This window comes from Ranitomeya variabilis, chromosome 7 (assembly GCF_051348905.1).
Source record: "Ranitomeya variabilis isolate aRanVar5 chromosome 7, aRanVar5.hap1, whole genome shotgun sequence".
Classification (NCBI taxonomy): Eukaryota; Metazoa; Chordata; class Amphibia; order Anura; family Dendrobatidae; genus Ranitomeya; species Ranitomeya variabilis.
Window position 1 is genome coordinate 148,282,898 of NC_135238.1, and position 20,162 is coordinate 148,303,059.

The 20,162-nt window shown below is 41.3% G+C and overlaps 1 protein-coding gene across 2 annotated transcripts in view; it reads right to left on the reverse strand.

Annotated features, from left to right (window-relative positions):
* Window positions 1–2,024: 2,024 nt before the first annotated feature.
* Window positions 2,025–20,162, reverse strand: part of NBEAL1 (neurobeachin like 1) — a 266,607-nt gene continuing 248,469 nt past the window's right edge. For both annotated transcript variants that reach the window (XM_077272013.1, XM_077272014.1), the window contains 5 exons: window positions 16,277–16,393; window positions 14,882–15,043; window positions 9,331–9,479; window positions 8,629–8,764; window positions 2,025–5,912 (listed from right to left, as the gene is read on the reverse strand). In XM_077272013.1, the coding sequence (XP_077128128.1) occupies window positions 5,814–5,912; window positions 8,629–8,764; window positions 9,331–9,479; window positions 14,882–15,043; window positions 16,277–16,393 (663 nt within the window). In that variant the 3' untranslated portion in view covers window positions 2,025–5,813. The remainder of the gene's footprint in view (window positions 5,913–8,628; window positions 8,765–9,330; window positions 9,480–14,881; window positions 15,044–16,276; window positions 16,394–20,162) is intronic.

Here is a 20,162-nt window from a genome sequence, read left to right on the forward strand (position 1 = left end):
GGAGCTGAAACTCCTAAACCCTTCATCCAATTTTAATACCCTCAAATGAAAGCTGAAAGTCTGAACTTCAACTGCATCTGAATTGTTTTGTTTAAAATTCATTGCGGTAATGTCTATAACCAAAATTAGAAAAATGTTGTCTCTGTCCAAATATATATGGACCTAACTGTATATATATGTGTATTGTGCCTTCAGTATGAATGTACAATTTGAGAAGGTGTGTCCAAACTTTTGGTCTGTACTGTATAATATATATATTTATTTATTTATTTTATAAGCTAACACTGGTTTGTACTTCACTTTGTCCCTGACTTCTGATTGGAGGTCTCCATGGTGCTGTTTGGCTAGTGGTGACTCTTGTTTAATGGTGTTGCAGCCTCTGTGGCCCTTCATAAAAGGTAAAGTGTATATACTGACAGACCATGTGACAGATTGCTGTCCTGCTGGCCGCGGCTTCAGGAAAATGGCCGCCGCGATCTCCATCTGCGCACGCGCGGCATCCCGCGGCCATTTTCCTGAAGCCGCGGCCAGCAGAGCGCCGCTTCTGCGCACGCGCGGCCAAAGGAAGATGGCCGCGCCCACCGACCACCAATGGAATAACGGACATCGCTGCTATTTTCACCCCCCCGTGCAGGATTGGGGACCTTGGACATGCGCACACCACTACGCCACCAACGGAAAACTACGCAATATCTGGGGGAAGAAGCCACGCCCATCCGACCTGACCAGCCTGATTGACAGGCGAAAATGACTACTTTGGTAACGTATTTCTGCAGCATAGGTGGGGAATCGGGGTCCACAAACTACACTATTGTAATGCACAGCTCAGGCCCTATTTAACAGTATTTTTATCTCATACCGAAAAAAACGGGGTGATAGGTTCCCTTTAAGTGGTGAAAAAAAATTCCAAACTTTGCTAAAGAAAAAAAATAAAAATTGCGCCATTTTCCGATACTCGTAGCGTCTCCATTTTTCATGATCTGGGGTCGGTTGAGGGCTTATCTTTTGCGTGCCGAGCTGGCGTTTTTAATGATAGCATTTTGGTACAGATACGTTCTTTTGATCGCCCGTTATTGCATTTTAATGCAATGTCGCGGCGACCCAAAAAAACTTAATTCTGGCGTTTCGATCTTTTTTTCTCGCTACGCTGTTTAGCGATCAGGTTAATGCTTTCTTTTTATTGATAGATCGGGTGATTCTGAACACGGCGATACCAAATGTGTAGGTTTGATTTTTTTTTTAATTGATTTATTTTGATTGGGGCGAAAGGGGGGTGATTTAAACTTTTATATATATATTTTTTTTTTTTTCACATTTTTTTTAACTTTTTTTTTTTTTACTTTTGCCATGCTTCAATAGCCTCCATGGGAGGCTAGAAGCAGGCACAGCACGATCGGCTCTGCTACATAGCAGCAATCTTATGTTCGCTGCTATGTAGCAGAAAATCAGGTGTGCTGTGAGCGCCGACATGATGGCGCCGACATGATGGCGGTGGCCAAAGCTTATATACGAAAAAGTAGGTGACAGAGTCCCTTTACAAGTAAGAAATGCAGCAGATCTGTTACTGAATGTCTGCCTTCTTAAGACACTAGGGTAAAGCTGAATGTCTAGTGAATGAGGAGAGGATATAGCCCACAACCAAGGCTTAGCCAACACTTTTTATCCACGCAATGCCAGCCTCCTCGTAGCAGGACCTATACTCATGGTGCTGTGTCCCCAATTTTATTATTAATAAAATACAGTTTTGATGTGTCATTAGAGGCAACACAAAGTCTAGTGGTCCCATGACCAAACGGTCACTAGCTCTAGTGTGTAAACCAGTGCTAGAGCCTTTAGACAATTCATTCACTCTGAACGTGGCAGTACAGTATTTGTAGCATTTTCATTGGAGTTGGGGGGCAGAAGTTTTCATTAATATCAGTTAGGGTCTTTTTTTCTATTTCAAGCAAGTTTTTATGTTGATTCTAAGAAAACTGCTTCAATAATACAAGAAAGGTATTAAAAAACACAACATCACACAAATTGCAAGCATTATTGAAAGTTTTATTTGTTCTGCTCCCAAGTTACTGTATTTACAATAGTTCAAATATATTCTGTACAAAATATTAAATTGTTACAGTTTACAAATCTGAAGTCTCTAAAAAAGTGCAAAACATTTTAAAAACATCCACAGCCACCCTGTACATAAAATAGAGCCAATATACACACACCATCCTTTCAGCTCCATCATATGTAGTTCATTGAATTTTGCACATGGTCAGTATTCTGCCACCCATTTGTGAATTTCAGGTAATAACTAATTTTACTGAAGACAACTTACGGTATTACTACATAAAAAATATTGCACAAAAACGTAGTAAGAAAATGTATTATTCAGAAAGGCAGATGTAAAAACATCAAAAAGACTTGTCTGCCCAAAATCCTGAGAAATATTTACGAAAAGTAAAGAAAAGCTGGAATATTAGAGTGTATTTTATAAATTTAAATGCTCACAAGTTCAGGTTTCCTTTACTCCAGTCACAAATACCACTTGCTCCTAAAGTAAAATCATATACAGTTGTAGGTCATTTATTAAAAACCAGAAATTAAGGCCTATGATCTGGCTCCACACTGTGGCTGGTAAAGTAGGCACCAAAAAAGGGAAGTGACAGATTCAGCTCAAAAGAAAAACACAACAAATAAGTTTTGCACCAAGAATATTAAACCTGCACACGGACAGCAAAGACGGCTGCCGGACCGGACCTCTAGAGTGGGCCAAGCCTACAAATACATGGAAAGTGGGGGAAGAGTCCCTGGAAGACATTTATGAATGTTTTAATTCTACGAATGGTGATGCCATATAACCGTTCAATGAATAAAAAAATAACATTACAAGTAAGAAATAGACCCATAAACTTAGTAAATGTCTAAAAGATTGCAGATTAATATTTATAAAATTAGCAAATGCAGTATTCAAAATATATTAAGAAATCTCAGTAGACTAATCTCAGAAGACTAACGACACGATGAGTAAAATATTTGGTGGACAAGGACGTTATATATCCCATGATTGACGTGTTTAGTGTTGTTGAAACCTTGTACGTAACCTCTCATTAAATAAAACATTTTTCGACTAGTAATCATTACAGCAGCAAATTAATCAACACATTATATAAAACCCTACATGATAAAAGAATCTGAAAAACAGGATCCTAGGATATATTCGTATGTGGCCCAGACGTGTGCAACTGTCCCATTCATCCAATAGGATCTTGCATGTGATAGTCACCGAAACAACCCAAAAATGCACTAAGAAAGCTCATTATTTACACTTTTAAATATGTGCTCAGCAGTACAGTCTGTATTTTATGGCCTTTCAATAAGTTACATAAGAAAGTATAAGAAACAAGGAATACTCATACATGCAGCAAATTCACAAGTGAATGTCCAATTATAGATCAATGTTACATGATTCTATAGAAACACAGATCTGCTGAAGCCACTGACATCAATACAAATAACATTTGTACCTCAATAAAATTCTCTCTCAGAAATTCTAAAAAAAATTAAAGCATAATAACACTGGAGGAAATGCGAATGGATACAGAGAATATTAGTTTGTGGAGCTTTTATGGGTCCATGTAATGGCCAACACTGTTCACTTCATTTTTATTTTTGAAGCAATAAAAAATGTGGATAAGTTTATTAAATTATATAAACAGTTCTACTCTTTCAATCTGTTTATGATTTACTGCAACTGTATTAAAAAATATATATATATAATGTAGCTTTTTTAATTTTCGTCAAGTTTGGTCATTAAGGGAAGTAAAATTTGTGGGCTGAAAAGAGCCGGAGTCTGCCTGTGAAACGAAAGCCATATTAAAGAATGCATGTGGATTATTGGAATAATTACAGAATAATGCAGCAAATACATAACCAGTAAACAATAATTAGCAGTAATAAACTCAGAAAGTTTACACACAGAAATCAGTCCTAATAATTCAAATGAGATTTTCAGAAATCTATGCATCCGCTGCGGAGATAACACTATTCATAAATATGGAACCAACCTTCTGTAACAAATCAACGAAGCGTAAATTTCGCTTCTCAGTACACCGGATGTTGATTGTAAGAATTGACAATAGTGTTTTACACCATATAACATAGTGGAATTTGTCCAATGCTACATGTAAAACAGCATAACTCCTATTTCTTCATGGCCAGACCGCATGATCCATTTTAAGGCCAAGGCTAGACTACAGACATGGAAACTTATGGGTTAGTGCGGTTTCGTACAACTCCTATTAAAGGCTTAAGAGAAGTTATCACATATCCATAGAAGCAATGACTTGTATATTGTGAGGGTGTGACCGCTGGGACCCTAAACAGTTGGCAAAATGGGGCATGTTGATCTCTGTTCGTATGGAACAACAGGGGACATGTCCGACAAGAACTGTAATCATTCCTTATGAGACTACAGTTCACTGCTCAGCTGTTTCCAACAGCCCCATAGGGAATGAATGTAGCGGTGGTCGACAATGTACAATGCCGTTCCAATCTAAGGGAAGAGTCAGCCGGCGGTATAACTCGGACGAGGATCACAACGCAATGCTTGGGCTGGACGTCCAGATGCACAAGAAATACGTGCCATCACGCTCTGATGAGTGGGGGTCTCAGCACTCAGACCACTGCAATCTATGACTTCATACCTAGCCATTTCTTCACCAGACAATCCCTATGAGTCATACATTTGCCATGAAGTTAATAAACCCTAGTAAAAGGTTTGGTTGACCATAATTATATCTCTGTATGCCGGGAATAAATGGATTGAGTGGACAGAGGCTAAAACAGCATTTCTTGCTTTATGATGTCCTTACAATACATGAAGAGTCCACACATTTTAATGGAAACTGAGTAATGTATCATTTGCAGGGAAAATAAAGACTTGCTATTTTCCCAGAGAATGCAACAGGACATCCTGTAGTCTTTTTCTTTTTAGGAAATTCTTCTTAAAAAAAAGAGGGATGTTAGATTCTCCATTGTGTCTTGTGCATGTACCATAATACAGATGTGTTACTATTATCTATTCTTGAGCAGTACCACATGTACGTGGATTTTTTTTTAAGCAGAAAAGCTTGTTGCTAGGCAGAAGAATGTAATTACTTAATGGCCAGAAATGTAAATTATTACTACAATACTGGAATGAAACTAAAAGTTATATAGGGTCATCAATCCAAAGGGGACAACTCCATAATCGACACACCATGACTAACATCCTCTATAAACAGATTAGCTGCATGTGATATAAAAGGCTTATTTGTCAGTTTACTATCCAGTTATATAAGGCTAAAACTTTGCTTGATAAATCTCACCATGCATAAACCACACAGTGAAAAAGTCTTTAAAGTTTACAGTCGGTTGCTTTACCAGGAGGAATGTAGTGATATTCCCCAGTAGTGCTAGAAAGCCCCAGTATGATACAAATGCTGATTAATTGCAAATGTAAAAAATAAAAAAAAAAAGATTTAGAAACCCTCCCTCCATAAAATAGTGCAATCAAAAGGTGGTGGGGGAGTAGATAAAGAGGACAATATCTAGAATTTACACATAAATAACTGTTCTGCAGCTAGATGGGAGCCAACAACTAGCGGCAGAACATTTCAGCAGCAATAGAAGGAAAGAAAAATGCACTTGTGTGTACAGTATATCTTCTCAGATCCGCCACACCGGTTGTGTGTAGCCTGCATGGACAGTCATTCTTGTAACCTGCTGACCCGGCTTTACACTATGTGCTTCTCTTTCTGATCAGTCTCTCACATAGCAATGTTCTTCGGTTAGGAAGATTGTGTGTTGTATTCAGTCTCTCCAGATGAGATTTGGCTGAGCCTTCTACTTGTTCCAAAAAGCCTCCTAGAAATTTGTCCCGACTTTGCCTAGCAAAAGAAAATCCACCGGTCAATGACAACGGAAAAAGTCCAGACAGTCAACATGATATAGAATAATATATCATAATTGGCAAAGAAGCAAATGTGAAGCATTTAAGAAAAATCTGTCAGTAAGACTAACACCCTGCAATTAATATTCCAGCTGTATAGTTAAAAACACGCCGATCCAAAATCTATTTTTTTTTTATATTGTTTGTCACATGATTTGCTGCTGTAATGTGGTGAATGGCATGTGAGCCAAGGCACTTAGAAGTCTTCTGTATTAGGCTGCTGTCACACGATCAGTATTTGGTCAGTATTTTACATCAGTATTTGTAAGCCAAAACCAGGAGTGGGACAAATAGAGGAAAAGTATAATAGAAACACGTCACCACTTCTGCATTTATCACCCACTCCTGGTTTTGGCTACAAGTACTGATGTAAAATACTGACCAAATGCTGACCGTGTGATGGCAGCCTTATAGTAGGGAAAATAAGTATTTGATGCACTGACAATTTTGCACATTTTCCCACCTACAAAGAATAGAAAAGGTCTGTAATTTTTATCCTAGGTACACTTCAACTGTGAGAAACAATCTAAAAAAACAAAACAGAAAATCACATTGCATGATTTTAACATAATTAGCAGTTTATTGCATGAAATAAGTATTTGATACAATAGAAAAACAGAACTTAATATTTGGTACCAAAACCTTTTTTTCAATTACAAAAGTCTGAAGTTTCCTGTAGCTCTTGACCAAGTTATCTCTCACACTCCAGCAGGGATTTTGGCCCACTCCTCCATACAGATCTCTTCCAGATCTTTCAGGTTTCGGGGCTGTCGCTGGGCAACATTGAGCTTCATCTCCTGCCTAAGATTTTCTATCAGGTTCAGGGTTGGAGACTGGTTAGGCCACTCCAGGACCTTGAAATGCATCTTACGGAGCCACTTCTTAGTTGCCCTGGCTGTGTGTTTCGGGTCATTGTGATGCTGGAAGACCCAGCCATGACCAGCTTCAATGCTCTTACTGAGGTAAAAAGGTTGTTGGCCAAAATCTTGCGATACATGACCACATCCATCCTCCCTTCAATATGGTGCAGTCATCCTGTCCCCTTTGCAGAAAAGCACACCAAAAGTATGATATTTTCCCCTCCATGCTTCACAGTTGGGCTGGTGTTCTTGGGGTTGTACTCATCCTTCCTCCTCCAAAAAGTTCTATTTTGATCTCAGCTGACCACATGATCTTCACCCATGCTTCCTCTGGATCATTCAGATGTTCAGTGGCGAACTTCAACTGGGCCTGGACATGTGCTGGCGTGAGCATGCCCTGCAGGATTTTAATTCATTATGGCGTAGTGTGTTACCAACAGTATATTTGAGATTGTGGTCCCAGCTCTCTTCAGATCATTGACGAGGTCCTCCCAGTGTAGCTCTGGGCTGATTCCTTACCCCACGAGGTGAGATCTTGCATGGAGCCCCAGTCCAACAAAGATTGACAATCATCTTGTATTTCTTCCATTTTTGCCAACAGCTGTTGCCTTCTCACCAAGCTGCCTGTCTAATGTCCTGTAGCCCATCCCAGCCTTGTGCAGGTCTACAATATTGTCCGTGGTGTCCCTTAGGCTGCTTTTTGCTCTTGACCATGGCGTAGAGATTGCAGTGTGATTGATTGTGTGGATAGGTGTTTTTTATACTGGTAAAGAATTCAAACAGGTGCAGTTAAATACAGGTAATGAGTGCAGAGTAGGAGGGCTTCTTACAGATAAACTAACAGGTCTGTGAGGGTCAGAATTGCTGCTGGTTGGTAGGTGATCAAATACAAATTAATTTCATGCAACAAAATGCAATGTAATTATTTAACATTTTTCTGGATTTTATTTTTGATTCTCTCACAGGTGAAGTGTACTTACGATAAAAATTACAGACCTTTCCATTCTTTGTAGGTGGGAAAACTTACAAAATTGGCAGTGTATACTTATTTCGCCCACTGTATGTCACTAAGGTTAAGAGTCTGGGGTATGCACACGACCCTAGTGGTTTATTACCAATACTCCTTATCGATATAAAGGTATCTGCCCATATTCCCTACCAAAATAATTGTGGGATGGGGCTCACTGAAAGCAATATGAATATTCAACATGACGTGCAGAGAATAGCAGCAAAGCAATGTGGAGTGTGATTAGATCACACTAGTGAATTCTCCACTCTTTATATGAAAAAACAAGTACATCCTCTGAGCTCTATAGTTTTACACTCTCACATATAATGCTATATATATATATATATATATATATATATATATATATATATATATATATATATATATATATTCTGGTCCTTAGGTCTTAAAAGTGGGTAAATTCAACCTCAGATGGCCTTGAAAAGTTACACCATTTCATTATTTAACAAAAACTAGGTCACAATGCAGACTTTAGTATGATGGACAGGCTGAGATTAGCTAGAATCAGAGAAATCACAAGTGGAGGCGAGTATCTCGCTTAACTTTTGGACTTTGCTGTAGGTCTGCAGTGGACCTGACGTAAACGCCACCACGTTGAGCCTGGGTTATTTGCCAAGTCTTCCAGGAGTCCGGGTGGTCTGTTACTACATTACAAAAGTAACTGTATGACAACTCACTACACATTAGGATTACATGCTAAACTTGATGGACCGGTTCCAACCTTAATTATAAACCTGGGACATTATGATTCCTCTAGTCCTTACCTCTGCTGGCTTGCCAGCGCCAACAATGATGAGTTTCCCATCTTCTAGCCCCACAACAATGTGACTGTTCTCTTTTGTCACAGAGACACAATGAATTGGGACTCGCATACTGAGAGGCGAAACACTTAGACTCAAACTGCAAATAATATAAATAGAACATAATAAAGTCTCATTACATACATGATATCACATCATCAGTCCATTCAGTCCCAGAGTTACAGCTGACTTCTAGTAATTATAAAGAGCTCATGCATACATTTATATACATTGCACCTCTTAATGAATGAGGAGCCGGTGTGAACGCCGGGGCCTTAGAGTATAAGATGGTCAGGGAGTTATACATTTGTATTAATCGTATCTGGCAGTTCTGTCCCTATATAAGGAGAAGTGCCCACTATAAACAAGAAGGTTGTGTGGCACTGTGAAAGATCAACTGCACCCAGCATAAAAAGGCTGAGAGGGTCATATCCAACATGTTATGGGACATTCATGGGTCATTTCTATACAGTTAACCCCACAATGGGATAGGGAGTCTGCCCAGAGCCCCACCTATATTACAAGCCATGTTATTATGCAGGCCTTTCTTTTACATATCTAATATGTTACAATGAAGATACAAACACATTTTTTTCATAACCCAAAGTGCAGCAATTAGATCCTCGAGCAACCCAAACTACACACTGATGGTCTTTCATTACTAACCTGTACAGATCTCGTATAGAAAGATGGCCCTGACGACTTCCAATCACAATGTGTTCGCCGCTGACGCACATGTCTAAGATTTGCTCCTTTAGGCCCTCGGAGCCCAGGTATTTTCCATTCCCACCATAGAGATGTAAGGCATGCTTGTTCTACAAACAGAGACACATTCCTAAATAACCAGGCGGCATGTGGATTTCCCCGCTTACGGAGATCAGTGTTCATCTAAAGAGGAACCAAACTTGTTTTCATACTTTTTAGAATTGTGTCCAGCATAGAAAGTTATGAAAATTAGTAATTTGCTTTACTCTGTGATTTGTCTTCTTTCCTTTTCATTGGTCTCCAGACCCCTCTATTTCTCCTAGATTTGGTCTCTCCAGCACCTCCCAGTGTGCCTTCTCCGAGGTGTCATGCTTTCTCCTGCTCGTGGCACTGCACAGTGAATGGGAGAGGCTGGTATAGCATGATCCCAAACGAGGTAAAGCTGCAATCAAATATTGCAGCCACTCTGCACTTCTGTGTCGCTATTTTACAAAATGGAAGAAAACCTGTTGTGGTTCCAATGTGATCAGGGCTAAATGTAAAACACGTGAATGCAGAATAATGCATCTCCTGATACTGGCATCCCATATCAGCGAGGCTCCAGCATAGCAGCAAGAGTGGAGCCCACCTGCTGTACAGCCAGCGCTCCTCCTCTCTTGCTGCTGTGACGGTGTCCGTTACTCACTGTGTGATGCCCCCTGCTCACAGAATCCATACTACAATCCTATACACTGGGAGCATGGATGCTGCAGTTAGAAAAGCCAGGAGAAAAAGGGGTTTGGTTCACTTTGATCATATTTTTAAACAGTAAAATGGGGAAGTAGTCTAATGGGGTCAATTATGAACTTTCATAATGTTCCATGCTGGACACAACAATGAAGAAAAAAAAAACCAATAAAAGTATAGTTAGTTTTTAACCCCTTCACCACCTTGGGTTCTTCTGGGTTTTTTTTTTAGTTTTCATTTTTTGATCCCCTTCTTCCCAGAACCATAACTTTTAATTTTTACATCAATATGGCCATGTGATGGCTTGATTTTGTAGGCCGAGTTGTACTTTTTAACGACACCAATGGTTTTACCATATAGTGCACTGGACAACGGGAAAAAAATTCAGTTAAAAACTGCCATTCCACAATTGTGTTTTTGTTTGTTTTTTACCATGTTCACTAAATATTAAATTTAAAAAAAAAAAAAAAAATGTAAAAATATATATTTTTTTACTTTTCCCCTGCTTCAGTAGCCTCCATGGGAGACTAGAAGTTGCGATCTTCTGATGGCGTGTGCTACACATAGCAGGGCTTCAGTCCTGCTATGTGTAGCTAAAATCCTCATCTGCTATGAGCTCCGGCCACTGGGCGGAGCTCATAGCAGTTCGGCGATAACAACAGGGGACTCTTGCAGACCCCAGGTTGTCATGCCAACCCCTTGGCGACCCCCAGTCATGTGACACAGGCACCAATGGGCAGGGTTTGTGATGTGCTTCTGGCGCAATCATGTTAAATGTCGTTGAGAATCAGTATTCCACCCACGGCTGTTAGGGGCACATGTCAGCTGAATGTGCCGAAAAGTTGCCGGCTCATCACCGGAGCCCACATCAAACAGGGGAGGCGTCCAAGGTCGTAAAGGGGTTAAATGGGTCTTCTAATTAGAATTACCCTTTTATTAAAAATAAAAGGGAATATGCTTGTCTGCAGCTGTCACTAGAGGGAGGCTCAAGATCTTACTCCATATTGTTTATTAAAGTAAATCTGTTGGATCAAGCCTCCTAAGGCCTCTTTCACACTTCTGTCTTTCATTTTCCGTCATAATGCGTCGTTTTGTGAAAAAAACGGATCCTGCAAATTTGCCCGCAGGATGCGTTTTTTCTCAGACTTATATTAATGACGGATCGCAACGCATGGCCACACGTTTTGTCCATTGTGCACTGGATCAGTCGGAATTTGTTGACACGTCGTCTGGAAAAAACGTACAATGAAACCTATGGACGCAGAATCCGTCGTGGTAAGTCCCATGATGGAATCCAGCGCTGGATTCCGTTTTTTTTTTTTTTACACTGAGCATGCTCCAAATCTGTATTTAGTAGCCAATTGGCCAGACAGCCCCAAATCGATATAAACCTGCCATGTGGCTTCATTCATCAATGTGCCAGAAAAGCATATGAGCAAGAAGCCTGCCAGCAACCTGCCTGATGGATAGATGCATATATGGTCACAATATTTGCTAGAACTCCTTCCATTTCTGCCACTTGCTCTAAACCCACTGAAAGATGGGGTGTTAAAACACTCAATATATAGCTTTCCATTATTTTCCAGTAGCCAATCACATTTGGGAGCCTTCCATTTGGAGGTATGGAAAACGGATCCGTCAAAAAAACAGATGGAAAAAACTGGGATCCAGTTTTTCGACGGAACCATCTAGCGGATCCGTCGAAAAACTGAATCCGTTGCATCAGTTTTACATTATTTTTGACGCATTCGTTGCGCCAACGGATTGTGACGGCCGCCAGACGACGGAAGTGTGAAAGAGGCCTAAACCGTCTATATAGTCATGCAATTCATAGGAAGCTGAATAAAATGATACATTGAAATCTGCAATCCGATGTTTTATTCCAGAGAAATCCATATTTTTCTAACATGCAAAAGAGCAGTGAAGATCTATGGGCCGGATATTGATCTTCATGAGAATCTGCCTCTAGAGTCTGATTTGTACCCCTTGATAAAGGCATCCGCCGAAACGTGCGTTGGGGTGGACGAGGGTGAGGTGTTAACCCAGTTTGATATATCTCCACACTGACCGGTATGTATATCTTAGATCTTTTATGTGTCAGGCCCCCGTATTACTGTTGTGGGCTTTAGGTCCATATTATATCTGCATTAGGTAGTCTGACACATTGACTTAGTATATATGGTTTCTGCCGGCTAGTAAATGGTTATTTACATGGTATAGTCACCTACACCCTGTCCCTATGGATACGTGCTGATGATTGCACAGGGATTATTTCCCTCTGTCATGTTCTTTCCTGGTTTTATAATTAATAAAGAGTTTTGTATATTTATAAATCGGACTGTTTGCTGCTTTTTTTGTTCTCTGCTGTTTAGTCTGATTTAAATGCAAAGGGGCATTACCAGAGTGAGACATGTAATGTAATGAATGACACTTGTCCTAATCACACACAGCTCTGCAATGACATCAGAGCTGGCGCGGTACACCAGAAGTGAAGTTTGTCTTGTAACAAAAATATTTGTAGCTGCAGTCTTCTCACAACGCTTCACCTTCCATCTCACAGGCAGTCAGTGTGGGTAAAGTTCAGTACAACAGATCTGACAGCTCTATAAGAAGATGACTGCAAATATGCTTGTGGTGCTTGTAAAAAGACAAGGTTCAGCTCTGCTGTACTGTGTTGGTTATAATTAGGGATAGCTCTGCAGCAGAACTGACAGCACTAAGAGAGGACCAGTGCTGATGCAAATGTTTGTTCTAATACAAAGTTCACTTCTGTTGTACTGTGTTAGCGCTGCTCTCATTGCAGAGCTTTGTGTGATGAGAGAAGTGTGTCAGTCATTACTAGTGATGAGCGAGTGTACTCGTTGCTCGGGTGACCTATGAGTATTTATGACTGCTCAGATTTAGTTTTCATCGTGGCAGCTGAATGATTTACAACTACTAGCCAGCCTGATTACATGTGGGGATTCCCTAGCAATCAGGCAACCCTCACATGTACTCAGCCTGGCTACTAGCTGTAAATCATTCAGCTGCCGCGATGAACACTAAATCTCCGAGCAGTCATAAATACTCAAAAGACACCCGAGCAACGAGTACACTCGCTCATCACTAGTCATTAGATGGCTCACTCTGGTAATGTCACCTTTTATTTAAAATAACCTTTGGAGACAGATTCTCAGAGAGATCTGTGTCCAGTCCATAGATCTTAACAGCGCATTTACATGTAAGCGAAATGTGGATTTCTCTTGAATAAGACATCAGATCGCAGATATGAGGGCATCATTATAGTCAGCTTCCTATGACCTACATGCCCATGTAGACGGCTTATTAATGTTGATCCTACTAACAGATTCCCTTGAAAAGGAACCTGTCACCATATTTTTGCTACCTCAACTGAGAGCATTATAATGTAGGAAGAGAGACCCAGGTTCAAACGCTGTATCAGTTAGTTTACTGGGTGCAGCAGCTGTGACACAATCAGATGTTTTGGATGTAGCAGAGCTCAGAACACTGACCCCACCTACACTGCAGCTTTCTGGGTACACTGTCTGTGGACAGTAAGCAAACGAGGGGGTGTGGTTGGATCAAATGGAAAAGGGAGCTGTACTCCAGGCTGTGATAATATCCTTTTGATAGAACATTCATTGTATGTAAACAACAGCACACAGTGCAGAAATCTGTTTCTCAGCCTCTACATTATGCTGCCCTCAGATTACATAGCAAAACCTGCTAACAGATTCCCTTTAAAGGGTTATTCCCAAAATAAGTTAGGGAATGGTCAATGGACAGGAGCGCGGTTCTGAGCAGTCCAATCGACAATGATTGGCGCATCTCTGTTCCACTCAGAACAAGGCCACACAGCACTTTTCTTTGGGATCTAAAGCCCTTATTTCGGGATTTCTGAGGGTCCCAGATGTCAGACCCCAAACAGAAAGGGTATAACGTGCTTATTTTGGAATAACCCTTTAAGTTCAATATGCAGTTGGGAATAAGCCCTCTTTAATGGTGGATGATTTGGAACAGAAAAACAGAGCTCTTAACTACTATATAAAGAAATATAATAAGCATAGAATGTAGGCGCTGAAAACAGAATAAAAAGATGCACTTATGCTTTAGGGTTTATTGTTGTCCGATACCAATAATGCCCTTTATAAATCTCTATCTTTAACCCCTAGCCACTTTGGTAATTTGCTTTATTAGAAGATCCTCCCTATATAGCTAATCCCTATAAGTGCTTTTTGTTTCTTTACTTCCAGTGACGTTTTATTTGAGGGGAGTCTCAATGTTTCCATCACCCCCCGGAACACGGCTTTTTTCACCACCATCCCCTGATGACGTCCTGTTTCAAGGGTGGTGATGGCGAAATGACCGCAATTTTAGTGGCTGCTGCCAGATTTCTTCTGTCCCAGACACCCACAGCAGCACCAGTCTACAGTTTCTATCCCCACACTGAATCAAGTCAGGGGGAAGCGCTGCTGTCACGCACACTGCTACTATCAGCGCCCCTGATGATGTCTAATTTCAGGGAAAGACGTAACCCTCAAATGTTACAGGAATTACAGAAAGAAATGACAGATATAGGGAGTAGCTGTATGGGGAGAATGGGAGAAAATGTTATAATAAAGCATATACAGAAGTTGTGTGGGCTTAAAGATAGGTATTTATAAAGATCATTGTAGGTATCAGACAAATCCTTTAAACATAAAAGCAGACAAAAAACCCCAAAACTGTCAAAATAAAGAGGAAACCAATACAACTATTAACTACATAATCATCCTGACAGAATCACCTTTAACGTCCCTTTCCCTTCCAGGCTGCTGTGAATGACAATATGTCCATCCCAGGAGACTGCTAAGTTAGGAATAGTCATGACGAGTGAGCTGTCAGTCGGTGGCTTCAGTGTCCTCATGTATTGGCCTCTTCGGATTGTATGAATAATGACTGTCCCATCCTACAACATGAACAATCATCAATAGCAAAATCTACTTTACACCATATACCATATATACTCGAGTATAAGCCGAGATTTTCAGCCCATTTTGTTAGGCTGAAAGTGCCCCTCTTTGCTTATACTCGAGTCACCCCCACCGGTCTGTTTCCCGTCACCCCCACCGGTCTGTCTCCCCTCTCCCCCCGGTCCATCTCTCTGTTACATCATACTCACCTGCTCCCGGCGCGGTCCCCGCTTCTCCAATGGTCTCCGGGCGCCAGCAGCTTGTTCCTGTGTTCAGCGGTCACGTGGTACCGCTCATTAAAGTAATGAATATGGACGCGACTCCACAGCCATAGGGGTGGAGCGCATATTTATAACTTTAATGAGCGATACAAGTGACCGCTGAACACAGGAACAAGCTGCTGGCGCCAGAAAGACCATTGCATCAGAGAAGCAGGGACGTGCAGACTGTGCCAGGAGGGTGAGTATGACGGGGAGAGTGAGCATTGCGATGTTCACCTGTACCCATTCCACCGCAGCGCGCAGCGCCGTCTTCTGCGTCCTCTGGCTGTGACGTTCAGATTAGAGGGCGCAATGACATGTTTAGTGTGCGCGCCGCCATCTGCCTGAACAGTCACTGCAGAGAGCCGGAAGACGAAGTGGAGCCCGGTGGTGGAACGAGGACAGGTGAATATCGCAAGTGCCGGTGTCCCCGCATGCCCAGGACAAGAGGTGAGTATGTCATTTTTTTTAATTAAATCGCAGCAGCAGCATATGGGGCAAATGTTTCTATGGAGCATCTTATGGGGCCATAATCAACCTTTATGCAGCATTGTATGGGGCAAATGTTTCTATGGAGCATCTTATGGGGCCATAATCAACCTTTGTGCAGCATTATATGGGGCATATTTTTGTATGGAGCATCTTATGGGGCCCATCATAAACTTTATGGAGCATTATATGGGGTGTATTTTGTATGGAGCATTATATGGGGCTCCTGATTCAATATGGATATTCAAAAACACTTCTACTGATGTCTCAATTAATTTTACTTTAATTAGTATCTATTTTTATTTTTGAAAGTTACCAGTAGCTGCTGCATTTCTCACCCTAGGCTTATACTCAAGTCATTACGTTTTCCCAGTTTTTTGTGGCAAAATTAGGGGTCTCGGCTTATCCTCGGGTCAGCTTATACTCGAGTATATATGGTACTTTTTTTTAGTTTATGCTGCATGCAGAAAAAGATCTTACCCTAGCTCCAGAGACCGCCATGTCCAGCTCAGTACTGATGCCAACACTGGTTATTTCATCGGTGTGTCCATACAGAATTTGTATAGGTTTACCAGAAAGATCACCGGAAACACCACCCTGGAAAAAATACATTATAGCTTAGTCATGTGATAAATGTACCGTCTTCTCCTTGTGTTTACAACAAAACACAATATCTTAAAAATATCTGCTACTCCATGAAAGAGATTTACATTAAAAAGAAAAGTGGACCTGTTATAGCTGCTGTTAATTAAAAGGGAATCTATTACCAGGTTTACCCAATCTGAGAGCAGCATGATGTAGAGATAAAGACCTGATTTTAGCAAGGTGTCACTTGCTGGGGCGCTTACTGCAGGTTTGATAAAATCCGTGTTTTCTCTGCTTTAGATCGAGCAGTCCTGAGCTCTATAATCCCGCCCACAACACTGATTGGCAGCTTTCTGCCTATGCACAGTGTACACAGAGAGCTGCCTATCAGTGGTGGGGGCATGGTTATACCAAGCTCATGAATATAGAGCAGGTTTACAAGTCTATAATCGTCTGCTGATAAAACAGCGCTTTTTATCAAAACTACAGCAAGTAGGTTAGTTAGCGACATTTTTGGAATCTCGTTTTGACCCTTACATTATGCTGCTTTCAGATTAGGTGGCAAAAACCTGATAATAGATTCTGTTTAAAATCTAAAGTAATGCTTTATAATACTGTGGAAATCCAAGCACTATAGAAGTGATCAGCAGATCGCATTGTTGATTACAACAGTGGAAATTAACTTTAACTTAACTCTTATGTGCCAAGGGCTTACGTCAGTTTACACCTCTGGTAGCCAGACCACCTTTCACTCTTTTGACAAGTACAAATAGAATCAAAACTACAAAATAATAAAATCATAGGAAACCCCCACATATAAAAAAGCATAAAAATTGTAACCTAAGCAGAAAATAAGAAGCACTACATCTGTTAAAAATAATTGTTTACCATGTGCAGAGTCCACACATACCACTTCGGAAAATATGTATCTTCTTGGGAAACCAGTAATACTATCAGGTACTGATATGGTTTTTAGAAGCCACTTAGGAATACGTCTACATTATATATCCTTATTAATGAAACTGGGGAAGCTAAAACTCTGGTTTTAAGAGGTAAGTTATGAAAGGTAACCTATAAAATAAATTACCTGATTTGAAAGGTAAGTGCACCCCTACCCAACTACATATTTCCTGAAAGCAGACAGAAGTTCCTTACAAAATGCAGATGCTGCTGATGCTTTATATAAAACAACAGCTGCATCTCTCAAATAAGTCACCCCCCTCATACACACCAAAGCTCGCACAATCAACAGGCAACCCTGGCACACCATCCTGACTAAAGAACTGGGGCGGGCTTCCAGGATTGCTTATTGAAGATGGAAAAGGTCCCATTCCAATGAGCACTTCATTGTATTCAAACAGTCCCCCACTACTTTTAAATCCACGCTCACTGCAGCAAAACAAACATACTTCTGATCTCTCATATCCTCTCTGTCTCACAATGGTAAACAGCTATTTAACAGTTTTCTCCTCTGTCCTCCATTCACCTCCTCCCTCTTCTCTCATCTCAGCTGAAGATTGCCTCATTCCTCAAGAAGATTAACACCACCAGCCAAAGCTTTTGCCTAAAATCCCAACTGCCCCTTCTCATAACTACTCAACCCTCCTCCAAAACCAGCTTCTCCGCCATTACAGAAAATCAACTTTCCTCTCCAAATCACATCTTCCCACCCGTGAACTTAACCCAATTCCATCCCACTTCATCCCAAACCTCACCACAGTCTTCATCCCAACCCTAACTCATCTCTTCAACCTGTCACTAAGAACTGGTGTCTTCCCTTCATGCACTAAAACATGCCTCGATCACACCCATCCTTAAAAAGCCCTCCCTTGACTCATCTTCTCTGTCCATCTACTGCCCCATATCACTTCTCCCCTAAGCCTCAAAACTACTGGAACAACATTCATTTTGAACTGTCCTCCCACCTCTCCTCCTGCTCCCTCTTTGAACGCTTACAATCTGACTTCCGACAGCACCATTCCACTGAATTTGCCCTGACTAAAATCACCAATGATGTACTAACTGCCAAATCCAAACAGTAGAACCTCCTCCTGGACCTGTAAACTGCCTTCAACACAGTGGACAATTCCCTTTTTCTACAGATTCCCTCATACGTTGGCATCACGGAATTGGCCCTATCCTGGATCTCTTCACACCTAACAAACCGGACATTCAGCATCTCCCACTCACACACAAACTCCTCATCTCGCCCCGTGTCGGTGTCCTCCAAGGTTCAGTTCTAGGACCCCTGCTCTTCTCCATCTAGACCTTCGGTGTAAACAGATCATAGAGTCCCACGGCTTTTAGTATCACCGCTATGCTGATGACACACAGATCTACCTATCTGGACCTGATAATACCTCCCTACTAACCAGAATCCCACAATGTCTGTCCGCCATTTCATCGTTCGTCTCTACTAGATTTTTAAAACTTAACATGGATAAAACCAAATTCATCATCATTCCACCATCTCACTCAGACCCCCAACAGACCTGTCCATCATAGTCAATGGCTGCCACTCTCCCCAGTCCCACGAGCTCGCTGCCTCAGGGGAACCCTTGACTCTGATCCTTCCTTCAAACCACACATCTAAAGCCCTTTCGACTTGCTGCCGACTCCAAATCAAAAAAATCTTCCGGATCCACCGATTCCTCAACCAAGATTATGCAAAAACACTAGTGCATGCCCTCATCATCTCACACCTCAACTAATGTAACCTTTTGCTTTGTGGCCTCCCAGCTAACACTCTTGCACCCCCTCTAATCTATCAAACACTTGCTGCCTGACTAATCCACCTGTCCCCCCCACCCCCGGCCTCTCCACTCTGTCAACACCTTCATTGGCTCCCCACTGCCCAGAGACTCCAATTCAAAACCCTAACCTTGGCATACAAAGCCATCCACAACCAGTCTCCTCCATACATCTGGGACCTAGTCTCCCAGTACTTACCTGAACCCAACCTCCAATCCTCACAAGAACTCCTTCTCTACTCCCCTCTTATCTCCTCTTCTCAATCGCATACAAGACTTTTACCGTGCATCCCCCCTACTCTGGAACGCTCTACCCCAACATATCAGACTCTTGCCTACTGTGGAAACCTTCAAATGGAACCTGAAGACCCACTTCCTCCTAGAAGCGTACAACCAGCAATAACCCTCATTTTAGCAAACTGCTGGACTGCCAGCTCTACCCTCACCCATCCCATCTAGTTTGTGCATACCAGCAAAAACTATGAGATTTTAGAAATCTCATACACATTGATTTTATTCCCGGCATTTTTGAAAACTGCAGCATGTCACTTCTTTCAGTGTTTTTTCACCCACAGAACACAATGAAAAAGTGTAGCAAAACATCCAGACATCAGGTTTTTCTGCATTTTTATTGAAAAAAGCAGGTACAGCAGTATGTGAAATCCATTTATTTTTGTGATTTTCCCAAGTTTAAACCATAATGCCTTGGACTCCTCACCCGAGAATGTCAGTTTAGGATGAGTACAATTTAATTAAATTCATGATATGTGTAAAGTAAACATTGGCTGACCAAGATGTGAAATTTAACAATAGCTGACCAACTTCAAAGGCTGACAAAAGTGCGAAAGTAAACAGTGTCCTACAAACCTAAAGGTACCGTCACACTCAGCGACGCTGCGGCGATATAGACAACGAGCCGACCTAAACTAGATCACTGGAGCGTCGCTGTAGAGACGTCAAACACAGCAGCTCCAGAACGATGCAGGAGCGATCCAGTGACGTAACGGCGACTCACTTCTCGTTCTCGCTGG